This window comes from Trichosurus vulpecula, chromosome 2 (assembly GCF_011100635.1).
Source record: "Trichosurus vulpecula isolate mTriVul1 chromosome 2, mTriVul1.pri, whole genome shotgun sequence".
NCBI lineage: Eukaryota > Metazoa > Chordata > Mammalia > Diprotodontia > Phalangeridae > Trichosurus > Trichosurus vulpecula.
In genome coordinates this window covers 86730629-86748409 of record NC_050574.1, presented here as the reverse complement: position 1 = coordinate 86748409, position 17781 = coordinate 86730629, and the positions used below count along the sequence as shown (strand labels likewise).

The 17781-nt window shown below is 37.0% G+C and overlaps 2 protein-coding genes across 2 annotated transcripts; both read right to left on the bottom strand.

Moving 5' to 3' along the window:
- Nucleotides 1-1517: 1517 nt before the first annotated feature.
- Nucleotides 1518-2468, bottom strand: LOC118838866 (olfactory receptor 51F2-like). The gene has a single exon (XM_036746239.1). The coding sequence runs from the start codon at nucleotides 2466-2468 to the stop codon at nucleotides 1518-1520; it is 951 nt and encodes a 316-aa protein (XP_036602134.1).
- An 8542-nt stretch (nucleotides 2469-11010) lies between these two features.
- LOC118836618 (olfactory receptor 51F2-like) lies at nucleotides 11011-11967 on the bottom strand. Its single transcript, XM_036743859.1, has one exon. The coding sequence runs from the start codon at nucleotides 11965-11967 to the stop codon at nucleotides 11011-11013; it is 957 nt and encodes a 318-aa protein (XP_036599754.1).
- Nucleotides 11968-17781: the final 5814 nt, after the last annotated feature.

The following is a 17781-nucleotide window of genomic DNA, read 5'->3' as shown; positions in this document are numbered from 1 at the left end:
ATGTAATAATTTATTCTCTGTCCTCATCTATCTTGACCTCTTTGAAATAGTTGACATTGGCCACTTTCTCCTCCTACATACTTCCTCCCCTCTGTTTATTTTTTTGGCACTGCTCCCTCCTTGTTCTCCTTCTATCTGCTTGATTACTCCTTCATGGTTTCCTTCGTCCTGTAATACTCACTAACTGGCTTTATCCTTTTCCTCCCCGCCCTCAACTTTTTTCCCCTCTATACAGTCTTACTTGGTTACCTCACTGCCTTCCAAAAGTTGCAATGACAACCCTGCTTGGATGACTCCCAGATTCGTATACCCAGGCCTAGTCTTTCTGACATGCTCCTGTCACATACCAAAAACTGCTAGTCCGAACATGATGTGCCATGGATATCTATAACTCAGCATATCCAAATTTGAACTTCTTTTCTCCCCAAACTCATGACTCTTATGAAATTCCTTATTTTTGTTGAAGACACCACCGTCTTTCTAGTCACCCAGCTTTGTAATCTTTGTCTTATTCTTGACTTGTTGCTGACACTCAGCCCACAATCAAATCTATTCCATAATTCAATCAGTTGCTCTGTATTCTACCTTCCTCAAAATTACTGAAGTTATTTTCCTAAAGTATATGTAATCTCCCTTGCACACTTGTTTAATAAACTCTAGTGGCTCCGTGTTACCACTAGGATCAAAACCAAAGTTTTCTCTTTATTATTTAGATTCTGTTGTGTCCTGATCCCTTTCTATACTGGCTATTTCCAATGTGTGGAGTATATTCACTCCTCACTTTTGCGTCTCAGAATCTCTGGCTCAAGTCTCAGTTAAAGTACTATCTTCAACACAGAGGCTTTCCTGACTCCTCTAGCTGCTAGAACAGTTTCTTCCAAATTGCTTGTATTTATTTGAACATGTATATGTAAAAGTGTGTATAGGTGTGTGTGTATGTATGTATGTATACACACACATACACACAGTTAAATGTACATTTTGTCTCCCTCATTAAAAGGCACGTAGGGGGTGCAATGGATAGAGCACTAGGCCTAGAGTCAGGAAGACTGGAATTTAAATTTGACTTCAGTGGCTGTGTGACCTGGGCAAGGACCTTAACCTTTGTCTGCTTCAGTTTCCTTAATTATAAAATGAGGATAACAATAACACCTTTCTTGCAGCTTTGTTTTGAGGATCAAATAAGATAGTATTTGTAAAGCTCTTAGCACAGTGCCCGGCACGTAGAGGAAAAATGTTGACTTTAGCTGTTATGGTTCTGTGTGCAGATCTTTATTATAAGTCCTGCTATTCGTATATTTCTCTTCTTTGTTCATCCCTTATATTAGCTTTGTCAGCAACAGGTGAAAACCATTTGACAACATTCTACTCTGGGTTACATTGAAGCCTCACTGCAGAGTAGAGATTATATAGTATTTCCCCAGAACCCTTGGTCAATGAGAATTCACAGCTAAGCAAATACAATTGATTGCCTTGGAAGCTGAAACTCCTTTAGTTATATGGGGGAGAAATTAGTATCAAATCTGGCTTCCCTTGGGAAGGAGAACTTTGTGAATGGCTTTGCGTATCTGCTTGGTCTTCACACTATAGATAATAGGATTCATAACAGGAGGAATGAGTAGGTACACATTTGCCATTAGTGTGTGTACATATGGAGGGGCTCGTTTTCCAAATCTGTGGACAAAGCACAAGCTGATTAGGGGGATGTAGAAGATGGCTACGGCACCAATGTGGGATATGCATGTGCTAAAAGCCTTGTGCCGCTCCTCTGGAGAGGCAATGCTTAAGACGGTCTTAATGATCAGAACATAGGACAGCAGGATAAAGACAGAATCCACCCCTGCAGTGATGATGAGGGCAGTTAGTCCAAGCACACTGTTGATCTTATTGTCTGAACAAGATAGCTGGATGATGTCAGGGTGGAAGCAATAGGAATGGTGTAGCACACGGCTGCGACAGAAGGACAGGCGTTTCAAAAGCAATACAAGAGGCATTAATATTATTGTCCCTCTAAAGAGGATCACCAACCAAACTTTGATGATGCGGGAGTCTGTTAAGATGGTGGCATATCTCAGGGGGTTGCAGATGGCAACAAAACGATCAAAGGCCATGGCTAGAAGCACTGAGGATTCCATCACAGTGAAGAGTTGAATGAAGAACGTCTGGGCCACACAGGCATTAAAACTTATCTCTCTAGTGTTGAGCCAGAATATGCCCAGCATAGTGACCAGTGTAGAAATGCACAAACCCAGGTCAGTAGTAGACAGCATGGAAAGAAAATAATACATTGGTTCATGGAGGCTTGACTCAGTGATAATCACAAATAAGATCATGCCATTCCCTGAGAGGGCTGTTAGGTAGAGACAGCAAAAAGGAATGGAGATCCAGACATGAGCATCTTCAAGCCCAGGGACACCAGTCAAGAGGAAGACCAAAGAGGAGGAATTGGCATTAGGATAGTAAGACATGATGATTATGGAGAAAAAAAAATTTGTAACAAAATGACCTAGAAAGAGAAATTTAGCTTTAATAGAGTAAAATAAAAAATACCTTTATTTATGGGTAGATTTATCACTGTTACATAGCTGCACTTAGACCTACATGCTCTTTCCGTACTTCCCATCCCACCCCGCCCCACAAATATGTGTGTGTGTGTGTGTGTGTGTGTGTGTGTGTGTGTGTGCATGGTACATCATAAGTACTCAGGTCTTTTTGTCACTTTCTTGCCTCCCCTTTGAAACATATTGTTTGGCTTCCTAATTGGCCTTCTATCTTCAAACTTAGTGACAAATTAAAATAAGCTTTTTCTGCCAGAAGTTCTTCTTCCTTCCCTTCCTCTATGTCTCTTCTCTCCTCAGCCAGATAGAAAAGGTCCCCCCTTTTTTACTCTTCTGTATTATATGGAGGGGAACACATAGAGAAAATGGTAATGGTATTTAGTGTCTGCTAATGTCCTCACTGCAATTTTCTGATTTTAGTCACAATAGGAAAATGGAACTTGGGACAATTTTTCATCGCTCCAGAATAAAGGATAGACTGATATCTTCAATATCTGGGAGATATGTATATATCTAAAGTAACATATAAAGTTTGTTGTTTTTTTGTTGTCCAGTCATTTCAACCTTATCCAACTCTCCGAGGCCCCATTTGGGATTTTCTTGGCAAAGAGACTGTAGTGGTTTGCCATTTCTTTCTCCAGTTCATTTTACAGATTAGTAAACTGAGACAAACAGGGTTAAGTGACTTTCCCAGAGTCATACAGCTAGTAAGCATCTGAGAACAGACTTCAACTCAGGAAGATGAGTCTTCCTGACAACAGGCCTGACACTGACCACTGTGCAACCTAGCTGCTCTAACATCTAAATGGGTTTATCTAATTCTGGGTACCACATTTTGGGGGAGACATTTAAAAACTAGAAGATACCCTCTGGAGGACAATCAGGGAATTGGCAGCATATCACATAGATAATAATTGAAGGAAGTTAGGATTTTTACCCTGACGAAGTAAAGAATTAGATGGGGTATGTCAGCTGTCAGTCAGCAGCATGGTATGGAAGAAATGCTGGATTTGGAGTCAGAGTACCTGTATTGGAATACTTAGGCTGCTGCTTAGTTCCTGTATAGCTGTGAACAAATCACTTAACTTCTCTAGAATTTCCTCATTTTTACTTATTAATTTTTCATTCTAAAATGAACAAGTATTTATTTTTATCTCCCTCACCCTGAAGAAAAAGAAAAAAACCCTTTTGTTATAGTTAACAAAATAGTTAATATGACTTTGTAATGTAGTTACAAAAAAAAACCAAAAACACCTCTTACGTAGTTGAGAAAAATAAATTCCTACATTATCTTTGCCTGAAATTGTATGTCTCATTTTTCAACAGAATTGAAAAACTAACAGCCTTAAAAGACTTAAGACTTTCTGCATTTTTAATCCCTAAGGTGTTTGGTTGGACTGGATAAACTTTTGAGGTCCCTTCTAGCTTACTCTTATGGATTTGAATATTTGAAGAGTTGTTATTTAGAAAAGGGATAGCTTTGTTTTTATCTTTGTTTTCCCTTGGCTGCAGAAGGCAAAGCTAGGGGGAACAGGTACAAAGTGCGAACAGGAAATTTTAGCTTTAAAATGAAGAAAAACTTTCCTACAGAGCTGTCCAAAAGTGGAATATCCTTGAGAGAGAGTGGATCTCTCCTTACTGGGGACCTTTAAACAGAATCTGAATGGTCACTTAACAGGGACTGGTCACTTAGAGAGGTGATTTCTGTTCAGATACAGATTTGTTTAGGTGCTATATCTAAACTTCCTCTCAGCTCTGAGGTTCTTTGATCTTTGAGTATCTTGGGAAAAATTTCATAGAAATGAATCCCCAAAACACCTGGATTTGAACTCTGGCTCTGAATATTTACTGTCTTTATTGTGAGACATTGGGCAAGATCTTTTCCTTCTCTGAGCTTCAATTTACTCATTGAAACGTGGGGCAGTTCCAGACAATCTCTTGAGCCTATGAATAAAATGGACAATAGCTTCAGGTAACTAAATGGCACCATCTACAGTAAGTTAAGTTAAGCCTAGAGTTCGGGAGTTAGCGAGACTTGAGTTCAAATGTGGCCTGAGATACTTACAAACTCCATGACCCTGGGCAAGGCACTTAACCATTGCATACCTCACTTTCCTGAACTATGAAATGGGGATAATAATAATGGAGATAATGGGGATAATAACAGCACCTACCTTTCTGTGTTGTTATGAGATTCGAATAAGATAATCTTTGTAAAAGCTCATAGCACAGTACGTGCCACATATTAAATGCTCATTTTTTCACCTTTTCACTTCATGAGGAAGGCCATTCCTTTATCGGACAGCTCTTAATAGTAGACTACCTACCATTCTATTCAACCAAAGTTTACCTTCTAATTTTTTTGAGATTTTCTTTAAATGTAGAATCAAATTTGAAGGAAACATGGGAAAGACACATAGTTTATCATTTGACTCCAACAGGCCCTTCTGAACTATAAGTGACAAATGAGACTCTCTTTTTTTTCAATGACTTAAAACAAAAAGAGATCCATAGATTTGGAATTGGATAGGACTATAGTGGTTTTCTAATTCCAATGCCCTGGTTTAACAGGTGAGGAAACCAATGCACAGGAGAAGTTAAGTCATTTGCCCAAGTGACAGATAATAAGTAGCAAGCCAGGATATGAACCCAACACCTCTGATATTAGATTCAATGTTTCCTCCAATGTACCCTGTTTTCTCCCCGAATGTCTTCTTAGTTCATTTAAAACATTGGTTGCTTTAAAATTTTCTCATAAGAAATTCTTCATGTCTTTTTTTTGAGGAGAGAAGGCAGGGCAATTGTGGTTGAGTGACTTGCCCAAGGTCACACAGCTAATGAGTCTGAGGCTGAATTTGAAGGTCCTCCTGACTCCAGGGCTGGTGCTCTACTCACTGTGCCACCTAGCTGTCCCTAAATTTTTTTAAAAGGAGTATCTTCAACCTTCCAGTGTTAATGGGTGTTCTTAGGTCTAAGCACTCTATTGCACTTACTGTGATCATCCAGTGGGAGGAGAAATAAGGAGGAAACTTCACCAAGTGGTGGGCAGAAACCTGGGGTTGGAAATCCCACTGCTTTCCCAGAATGGTGAATATTTATAAAGAGGCATGAGCCAGCCTGGCTGGCATCATATTCCCAGTGGAAGCCTTAATCCTAAGGGAGTTCTCTGCACATCTATGCCCTGGTCATTCTTTGAGACTTTGTGATTTATTCTGTAGGGAAGGTTTTGTTGCATTCTCTGCCTGTACTTTCTTATCCAATGTATGTTCATAAATTACTATAATTATGAATCTCTTCTGTCTTATTTGCAATGATTGATATTGCAAGTCTTTATCCTTGTTGGTGGGATAGAAGGAAAATTGAAACATAAATTCAACAAGTAAGCAAACCCATTTCAATGGTCCCTTCTTACTTTTGTATTCTTATGCCTTACACTCTTCAACAATTTTCTGCAGCCTTACTGGCCTGCTTTTTGTTGCTCACACAATATACTTAATCTTATCTCAATGCCTTCCCACAATACTGAAATGCTCTCTCTTCTCATTTCTACCTCTTAGAATCCATATTTTATTTTTTTAAATCAACTTAAGCAACACCTTCTACATTAAACCTTTTCTGATCCCCACCAACCCAACTGCTATACTAGCTCCCGGGGTTTAGCATAGCACCTGGCATAAAGTAGGTGCTTATGAATGCTAATTGATTGGCTAGTAAATGCTAGCTGATTAATGACTCAAAGACAGCTCCAAAGGACTCATGATGGAGAAAGCGAGCTACATCCAGAGGAAGAACTGTGGAGTCTGAATGCAGATTGAGGCAAATCATTTGCTCTCTTTTTTTTTCATCTTTTTTGTGGGGTTTTGTTTCTTCTCTCTCATGATTCTCCATTGGTCATAATTCTTCTTTGCAACTTGACTATTGTGTAAATAAGCTTAATGCAAAGCTTTCAGTAGAATCTATATCAGACTGCATGCTATCTTGGGGAGGGGAGGGAGAAGGGGAAGGAAGGGAAGAAAATTTAAAACTCAAGAACATGTAAAACTAATTGTTGTAAACTAAAAATAAAATATTTAATGGAAAAAAATTCTCTCTCTGTCTCTCTCTGTTTCTGTCTCTGTCTCTCTCCATATATATATATATATATATATATATATATATATATATATATATATGTAAATCTTCTGTGCATACATGTTGTAGCTTTTCTTAGTATACAAGCTCCTTGAAGGCAGAAGCTACTTTCAATTCTGTCTTCATATCCCTGGTGCTTAAGATAGTGCCTGGCACATAATAGGTGGTAAATAAATGTCTTTTGATTGATTGGTTGAATTTAGTAAACACAATTCTGAGAAGAATCCACTGAACACATAATATAGGTCAGCATAAAATGGCTTGAGACTTCTGTTGAATTTAGTCCCATACTCATTTTTTCAATATTTGGTATTACAAAAAAAGAAACGATATCTTTGAAATCAGAGATATAAACTCATATTACCTAGAGCAGGGCATAAGGCACAATATCTGGTAAAAGAGAGATGATCACTGTTCTCACCTTTGCTTTTCTTTTTCCAAATCACATTTGGAATACTATATATAAATCTGACTAGCATTTTTTAAGAGTGACTGTTAAAAGGTAAAACTCATTCAGGGGAAGATGACCAGAAAGTTGAGATTGGAAACAAAATTCATACCGGGTATTTAGTTGAAACAAGAGAAGTCTTGGAGTCTTGGATCATTCTAAGTGTCTTCAAATATGTGGATGGAAGAGGAAGTAGACTTAGTCTATTACTAGACAATTAGCTCCATCCTGGGCTGCCCACCCATCCAAGAAACAGAAGATAAAACCAAAACAAAACCAATAATGGAAACCTAAAAGCAGATAACAAAACCTTCTTCTCAGGACATAAAAGGAACACTGGGTTGGGAAGAGAGAAGAGGTCTTCTATTGGTATTGTTGCTTGAATTTCCTGGACACACCTGAGGTCCTAACCAGAGAGAAAATGGGGGTAGCGGTTGTATCTAAATTACTGAGGGAGCAGTGAGGGGAGAAAGGTGGAATGGTCAAGGGAAACAGGGATAGAGCTGGGTCTGCTTGTGCCATGACCTCCCCCTTACCCCCTCTGTAGCCTTCACATTGAAGTTTTAGGAATGTGCCACATAGAAGTGCTTCACTAAATGCCTGTCCCTAACCCCTCTCTGCCCTTAGCAAATTTCCTACCTAGAGTAGTTCAATTGGGGAGGAATAACTAATAGGAGGAACGGTGCCCCAATAGCTCTCTAAGGTAGAATCCTGGCTAGTCCCAAAACGGTCTTTGTCTGCAGGGTCAGCTGAAACTCAACACTGTGACTCTATTAGTATGAAGCCCTTTTGGATCTCAGGTCTTCCTGACTCAAGGCCAGAACTTTATCAAATATGCCATGAGATGTCTCTACCTTAAAGTATAATATTGTCAGAAAAGAAACATATTCTTAAAGATTTGTGGACTCTCACAAAATCTAAGAATTTCAGAAATAGAAAGTACCTCAGAGACTATTAAGTCCACACAGTTCCAGAGCAGGTTCCCAGCTATAAAATCTCCAACAAGTCTTATCCAGTTTTCAAATGAGTTTTTCTGAAGAGGTAGGTTCTAAAGCAGCACATTTCACATTTGCATAATTATAATTTTTAAAAATCTTACTGTCTTTTGTTTTTACATAAGTCATTCACAAATATATTCCTCCCCTATCTTCCCACAAGCAAGTCATTCCCAGTAACAAAGAATAAAAAAGAAAGGGGGAGAAAGGAAACAATCCAGAAGAGCTAGCCAAGATATCAGCCAACTCTCACAATATGTGTAGTGTTTCCCATCCATAGTGTGCCACCTCTTCAAAGAAGGGAAGTTGGTGCATTTTTTTCATGTCTTCCTTAGTGGGAAATTTGATCATTATAATTATAGTGTATAGGCTTTTCCCCTCTCCACTTTCATAGTTGTCTTCTGTGGGTGTATAGTTTTCTTTTGTGCATATTGTTTTGGGTATAATATCTTGTATACTTTCATATAAGTTGTGTCATGCTTCTTTTTGGTCTTCATGTCATCATTATACTCATTTTTCACGATTTATTTAGTCATTTCCCAAATGGTGGGCATATACATTCCTTTCAATTATTAAAAAGTTCTGCTATGAATATTTTGGTATATAAGAACCATCTTCCCCTACAGTTGAGCTATTTGGGGTTTATGTCTGTTTTTAAAATCTCTAATTCAGTCTTAGTCCAATTCAAAATTTTTCCAGAATGGTTATACTAATTCATAGCTCTATCCATAGTGCCTGTCTTTCCTTAACCAATCTAACACTGATTATTCACATCATTTCTGATCTATGCCAATTTTCTGGGTGCTTTGCATTGTGATTTATAGTTCTCTTATTAGTAGTGAGGTGCAACATTTTAATATGCTAGTTAATAGTTTGCAATTCTTCTGAGACATTTTTTCCAGATACATTGACCACTTAGATTGGAAAAATGGATCTTATTCCTACAGACTTTTGTTAAGCAAGCTTTTGTTATGAGACTCTATGCCTTGGATAGCTATAGTGAGTGCTTAAGAAATGCTTGTTCATTATTCATCTTTTAAAATATCAGAATAATATCAAAATATATGATGTAAAGAATTTTCACCAATATAATATTGATTTTTATACTAGTTGTAATGGTTTAGTTAATAATGAAAATTTTCAATTTCATGGAATTGCACCTTCCAATTTTATCTTTTGGCTTACCTCCATTTCTGGTTTTATTAAAAACTTGATGTAGCTCTATCTGTGAAAGGAAGTTATTTGATTCTCTTCTATTTTTAAATTAAATGACCCATAATATCTAGATCATAAGGTAACACTAATTGTGAGAAAGACTTTTCTTACAAGTACATATCTCCCTCTGCCTCTTCCACATATTACTCATTTCTGTAATCTCAAAGAAGAACAATCTATTCTTCTACATAACACTTCTTCAAATATATGAAGACAGTTATCATCTCCTCCCCTCACCTAGCCAAATATTCTCTTCTTCATGATAATCAACTTTAAATCAATTATTACATAAAATTTACCAGGGTAATTCTCATCTGGACATTCTAGTTTGTTATAGTCTTTTCATCCAGAATTAAATAAAACATTCTATAAATTGTCTGATCAAGGAAGTATGTGGTGGGATTATCTTTTTCTTCCTTTTTCTTTTCTTTTGGTCACTGAGTATCTCAATGCAGCTTATAGTTATATTTCCTTCTTTTGTTGCTGTAAAACAATATTTTCATACTAAACTCATAGTACATTAACCATTGCACCCCACTTTCACCCTGTTCCATTTATTTCCCTCCATCTCATTTTCCTCCCGTATGCACACTGATACTTCTATTTCTGGTTTTTAATTTTGTGCTGATAAGATTCATATATGTATAATTTTGAAAAATGCCTCAATTCTCAAAAGTGAAACTTGTTTCATCAGATATCGAGGCCCCCATTTCCTGAAGTATCCAAGTAGAGTCCAGATTTTCATGGTTAAGTGATACTGTAGTAGAGAATCATTTTTGAGGTAGGAGGGTATACTAGATGACTCTTAAAATTCCTTCCACTTTTGTGGCTGTAGGATTCTAGGTAACTAATACCTTAAAAACTACAAAATGGTTAAATTTGAATGTAAAATATTTTTAGTTGTCCAGTTTTGAGAAAATTCAGTAAGAATGCTACTATATTAAAATAATAATGCATTTATATAGTTCTTTATGGTCAGATTAACATTGTAATATTTTTATAAGCATGTTGTAACATTTTTACAAGTGTAAAAATCATAAATCATAGAAAATGTCATATTATAGTGAAGCAAGCAATGGTTCTTAATAATGTGGAGTTCAGAACTAGATGGGAATCTTTGGTAAACCTCAGATTCAGACATGAACTGAAATTCAGTGATGGTTGTTACTAAAATGCTTTATTGGTACTTAAATTTTCATAGATTTCTGGAAGCATTACACTCCCTTTGAGAATAATGTCAGACTTTTCCATCTCCATCAGGAGTGAGCCACGGCTCTGAGAATAACTTAGTTAATTGAGGGCATTGCATTAAACTGAAACAGGACTCAGACTCTCAGTCTTTGCTGTGCTAGAGATCAGAATTCAGGCAATTTGGAGGCAGCTGCAGAGCATTCATTTCTTTAGGGAAAAAACTATTTGAAACTGAAGAGGACTGTCTGGAGAGGCAATAACATATCTATAACTGAAGGAGTTCAAAGCAAGAGCAGATTATCATCTTTAAGAAATGATGTAAAAGGGTGTTTCTCTTTCACTGAGTGGCAAATGAACTGACTTTATGATCTCTAAGATTCCTTCTCTTTCTAAGGTTCTATAATTCTGTCATGAAAAATGCTACTGTCAGTAGAAAGTTCTTCTGTTTCTCAAGGTTGTATGGAAACAGCAATCATAAGATCTGGTCTCCCTTGCCATGAAAGACTTTAAGAATAGTTTTACGGATTTGTTTGGTCTTCACACTATAAATGATGGGGTTCATTGCAGGGGGAATGAGAAGGTAAACATTGGCAATGAGAGTTGGCACATAGGGAGGGGCTCGTTTCCCAAATCTATGGACAAAGGACAGGCTGATCAGAGGAATATAGAAGATGGCTACAGCAGTTACATGAGAGATGCAAGTGCTGAAGGCTTTTTTGCGCTCCTTTGGAGATGCAATGCTAAGAATAGAGCTGATGATCAGAATATAGGAGAGGAGGATGAAGATCGAGTCCACTCCAGCAGTTGAAATTATTGCAGTCAGTCCAAATGCACTGTTGACTTTGGTATCTGAGCATGAGAGTTTCATAACATCAGGATGAAAACAATAGGAATGGTGAAGCACGTTACTATGGCAGAAAGAGAGGCGTCTGAGAAGCAAGACAAGAGGTATCAGGATGACTGTACCTCTGGTAATGATTGCCACACCAATCTGGATTATTCTTGAGTGTGTGAGGATAGTAGCATACCTCAGTGGGTTAGAGATGGCCACAAAGCGGTCAAAGGCCATGGCCAAGAGTACTGAAGACTCCATGAAAGTGAAGAGATGAATAAAGAACATCTGAGCCAGGCAGACATTAAAACTGATCTCTCTGGCATTGAACCAGAATATTCCCAACACAGTAAATAGAGTGGAAATACACAAACCCAAGTCAGTGGAAGAGAGCATAGAGAGGAAATAGTACATGGGCTCATGAAGGCTTGATTCAGTAATGATGACAAACAGGATCATACTATTTCCAGAGAGGGCTATTACGTACAGAAAGCAAAAGGGTATGGAGATCCAGGAATGAGCAGCTTCTAGCCCAGGAACACCCATCAGAAAGAAGGTCAGGAATGGTGGTGAAGTGTTGTTAAAGAAAGCTGACATGATGGGATGAAGAAGCAAAATTTTCCTATAGGAGAATTTATATCCTGAAACAATAAATTAAATACTTTACAACTGGAGCATAAACTTCTTAAATTCAAGGACTATTTCATTTTTCTTCAATATTCCCTATAATGTATGTAGTGCCTTGCACATAATAGGTAGGTGCTCAATAAGTATAGATTATTTTCTCCCTTTTCTTTCTTTCATTTTCTCCCCTTTCTTTTAATGAGCTATTTCACAGAAGCAGCTAGGTAGCACAGTGATAGAGTACCAAACCTGGAGCCAGTAAGATCTGAGTGCAAATCAGACCTCAGGCTCATACTAAATGTGAGACTCTGGGCATGTCATTTAACTCTGCCTCACTTCCTCATCTCTAAATGACCTGGAGAAAGAAATGGTATACCGCTCCAGTATCTTTACCAAAAAAATGGGGTCATGAAAAGTCAGACACAACTGAACAACAATAATGAATTTCAGAGAAAGGAAATTTACTTACTTTCCCTGGGGCAGTGGGGGTGGGGGAGAAAGGGAGTATATAATTCAATAGAGAGACTCTGTGGAGTGCACTTCTCTATTTGGGAGAAAGACAACCCTCTTCATGAGCATATAGATCATTAGCCAAATAATACTGTAGAGTATTCTAGTACATCCTAACATGTTCACTAGGGTCAATGCACTAGAGGATTAGCTTTCACAGAATGGTTTGTCATTTGTTGGAGGAAGTTGAACTATTATATAGTCGAACTATTGCTCTTCACCTGTATCACAGATGGAAAGAGCACTCCACTCCCATCTCCATGCACTTTAACTGATTGTTCCTCATGTCTAGAATGTTCTCCCTCCTCATACCCACCTTCCTGGCTTCTTTGACTTCTTTTAAGATTGATCTCAAATTCCATGATCTACAAGAATCCTTTCCCAGTCCCAATCACTGCTAGTGCTTTTCCTCTGAGGGAAAATTTAATTCCATTTAATCTTTACATATTTGTATTTACATAGTTGTTTATACACTGTTTCTCCTCTTAGGATTTGAGTCCATTCACGGCAGGGATGATATTTTCCTTTGCTTTATATCCCTAATTCTTAGGGCAATGCATAGTATATAGTAAGTGCTTTGTAAATGTTTGTTGACTGAGTAGACATGGAGTAAGTAGATTAAAACACTGAAGAAAGTATTTCACCTCTTTGAATCTCAGTTTATCTGTGAAATGGGAAAAAATGCAACAATTTCATGACTACTTCAAAGTTTTGTTAAGTAGAGCAAATGAAAAAAAAATTGTATGCCATGTGCTTTGTAAATCTAAACTATTGTATAAATAGCATATGTCTCCACCATCGTCACTATCATTATCATCATCATCACCACTACTTCATAACCTTCTATTAGCTCCCTGCCTCAGTAAGAGAAAATCATGGTAAGGATGCATTGGTAAATATCAAAAGTTCCCACAATAAAGGGCTAGTGGTGGAAGGATGTATCAGTAGGAAATGAGCTTCACTGTCAAGTGCCCCAGAAATGGAAGAGAATTCACTTCCCTCACTAACACATGCCTCCTAAATCTTTGTTTGCATTTTGGACATTAAATACTGTAGAACAAGGTATCCAAGCACATCTGAAAACTGACTTTTAGCTTTCTACAAGGAAGTTCAGATAAGACATGGGAATTTACTTGATATAATCAAAATCATTGTAATACAGTTTACACTATTATTTTGTTTGATACTCAGAACATTTTTTGAGGTAAGCAGAAAAAAAAACATTATAATCAAATTGTACAGATAAACTAAGACACAGAGAGCTTAAATGTTTAGTGCAGGTTCACTTGTATATTAAGAGGTAGAGCAAAGACTGAAACCTGGGTTCTTGCCACAGAGTTGCCTCTTTTTATGTAGAAGATTCCTTCCACCTCTCTCCTCTCCTCCCTTCTTCTCTCCTTTCCTTTACTCTCCTTTCTCCTCCTCTCCTCTCTTCTCCTCTCCCTTCTTTTGTAGAGCAAGTTAGACTTGGATCTGTGATTTCATCAGTTGGGAGAACTCCCAGACTCCCAGTTTGGAAACTTAGTAATGTAAATCAACAACTTGCTTGTAATTTATAGTCCTCAAGAGTTTCCTGGGGCCATAGAGCAGTTATGTGAATTGTCCATTCTTAAACAGATGGTATTCAACTCAGATTACACTGATGACAATATTCTTTATCTTCTCTCTCTGTTTCTCTCTCTCTCTCTCTCTATTTCTCTCTCTCTCTCTCTCTCTCTCTCTCTCTCTCTCTCTCTCTCTCTCTCTCTCTCATATGTTGTGTCTTTCCTGATCTCCCTTTATAGAAACAGAGTGTTCCAAATGTTTAATATCATGTCTTGACAGACAGTGGAGGTTCCATTGTATGAGGTATGACTATGAACCAAGAAAAGTTATTTCATAAAAAATTTCCCCAATATAATCCTGAAAAAATGTTCATTTTGGAAGGCATCCTCTTGACAAATCAAACACTTACTTCAAAGATACTGGCATTACACTAGTGGAAATGACCTATCCTTGAGGAATTATATTCAGAATTAGTTTATGGGCCAAACAAGAAAAGACAGTTCTGTTACCTCCTAGTCACAATTTGATTTTGATCTTAAATGTGAATATGCACTTTCATCACTCACCTTATTTGCCAAATTTTTGGCACTTGTAGAAGATTACATACAGAAAATTTATCAAATTTTAAGGCATTCAAGTAAAATTGTAAGAAGTCCTGAACTTAAATCCAGTTCATTTGGAAGTCATGACATCACCTTCCTGATGTCATGGTCCTCTTCCAGAACAAAGGCCAAACAACAATATTGTTTGCAATGCACTTTACATATGTTGTTTCATTTGATCTTCAGACTAACATCAGGAAATAGGAACTAGAGATATTATTTTCATTTGACAGAAGAGATGACTCAGGTTTGATGAGTTTAAATGATATGTCCATTGACACATGACTAATTCTTGTTAAGTGAATGGTTTGAACTAAAATTTCTCCTGACCCAAGTCTAAGCCATCTCAGGAAAATTCTTTTGATGGGAAAACCTAATTTGAACATGTAACTTCTGGGCATTCATATAAAAAAGTATATATCTTTATAGTAACTTCATATTTGAAGAAGATTGGACTAGATGGTATTGGAGTTTCATCCTATCCCTGCTATTCCATGATACTGTGAGATTAGGAACAGCAACTATTTTGAAAGACTATTCAATATCCAGTGCTCCCTGTAAATCTAAACAGAAACATGTCGTTTTTGTTTTTGTTATTTAATTCATGTATTGCTTATATATCTCCCTTGCTTAGTATGCTTAGTATAAGGCAATTGACTTGGTAAGTGGGATAAATGCTTCTTTTGGTACTGACTGATGGATTATGCTTCTGTTTGTCTGATCCATGTGTATTAATTACTTTTTAATCATGATTCTTGATAGCCTAGTATCATAAATTTATTGGACCTGAGATTCATAAGGGACCTCATGCATTATCTAGAGAACTATCTACTTGACTCATAAACCTCTGTTACAATATCCCTGACAATTAACCATCCAATCTTTGCTTGAAAACTTTATGTGACTATAAACTCACTATCACATAAGGTATTCCATTTCATATTTAATCATCCTCATTTTTAGGAAGTTCTTTATGCTACCTCATACCATTCTTCTCAAAGATTCCTGTGGACATTGCTACATAAATAATAATAATAATAATAATTGTTATTATTGTTATTGTCATTTTAATGTATAAAACCAAAAGACTGCATTCCCATAACATATAGTTTCTATCTTTTGGGAACATCATTTCTTGGAATAAGGAAGTGACAGTACCTCTGTACTTTGTCCTAGTCAGACTCATCTGAACTATCACTTATAGATCTGAGTGTTACAAGTTAAGAAGGACATTGATTAACTGGAGAATTTTGAGAAGAGAGCATTTAAGATGGTGAAGGGACTCAAGTACACAACATATAGAATGGGTTGAAGGAATAAAGGATGCTTAACAGAAGAAGAAGAGAATCATGCTGAACATGGCAGCTCTTTAAAGACATGAAAGACTTACACAGAAGCAGGATTAGATGTGTATTATGTTATACAGAGAAAGAGGTAGAAGTAATAAACAGAATTTTCAGAACAACACTTAAGCTTTACATCTGGGAAAGACTTAAGAATTAGGACTATCCATAAGTGTAATGGGATGCCTGGAGGGTTAATGTACTCCTTCTCATAAAAGATATTGTGCATTAGTTTAGAAGAATCCTTCTAAACAGGATATTTAGAGGATTCCTATAGGAGTAAAGTATTAGATGACCACTGGGACTTCTTTTAACTCAATGATTTAATTTAATTCAATATAATGCAATAAGCATTTATTAAACATCTCAATATATGCTAGGCCTGGCATTAGCACTAGGGATACTGTAGCAAAAACACAGTCACTTGCCTGGAGGAATATAATTCTCAGATGTCCCAAACTGAGAGTACAAAATGGGAATTTGAGAATTGGGATAGGAGATCTGAAAGGGCATGAAAAAATGGGCGTAGAGTTCTCACTTAAGGAAAACTTACCTTTTGCACTGGGAAGCTGATGAAGCTAGTGACAGATATTAAAGATAAGTTTATAAATTTCTCCAGTTAAGTTTTTTTCCTTATGTCTAACCTAAATTTCCTCCTCTTCAATATAAAGCCCATCTGATAGCTGACAAGATGAAAAAAGCAAATGCTCAAGGCTGAATCTAAATGATGTCTCTTGATCCAGTCCCTATCTTAGAGCTGACTGACCTGTCAGCAATAGAGTAGGGAATTGGAAAGAAGTCCCACTGGTTTCCTCACTTGGATTTTTTTATAAGGAGCCCTTAGCTGCTATAGTCATGTGGACATCAAGGCAATCTATTCTGATGGGAGAGCTCTATGCATTTGTTTCCTATTAACTCAATTTCCTTTGGGGGCATTTCTCTGCTGACTCAGGGAAAAGCAAATTTTCTATTTTTCTCTGTCTAGAGGTAGGAATATTCAGGCATAAATGCCTGGTACCTTTTAGCCTGTAAGGACAGGTTGTCCCTACAATGTTCAATTTTTCTGTGGGGGGGGGCAACAAAATATTTAAGATCACAAAATCTTAGAGTTGAATGGGACATCAGAGTCTATCAATGACAATCCTGATCTGAACAGGAATCCTGTCATATTCCTCATAAGTGGTTGTCCAGCTTCTGCTTGGTAATTTTCTGTAATAAAGAACCCATTATCTTCTGAAGCAACAGATTTCTATTATTATTAATAAACAAAACACTGTTTTTTAATGTCTCTTAATTCTCTCCCTCTACATTGGGAATGAAAGAAAAACAAAACTCTATAACATGTATAATTGAGCAAAACACATTTCTGCTTTCCATAAAAATTTGTTTCCTTGTTGAATCCATCACCTCTCTGTCAGGAATTGGATAGAATGATTCATCATTGGTCTTCTGAAATTGAAATTCATCATTGCTTTGATTAGAGTTCTAAAGTCTTTCAAAGTTGTATATATTTACAAAGTTGTTGTTGTGTAAATTTTTTTTCTGGTTTTTCTCATTTCGCTCTCATACATCTTAAATGCACTTATATACATCTCAAGTTTCTCCAGAAACCATCCCATTCATACTTTCTCTAAGGCAGCTAAAATGGCATGGTGGAAAGAGCATTGGACTGAGAGTCAGGATGACTTGGGTGTAGTCAGTTTGAAGTCAAAGGAATTAGTTTTAGATCCTTACCCTGCTCATGTGACCATGAACAAATCACTTAAACTCTCTAAATCTTAGTTGTC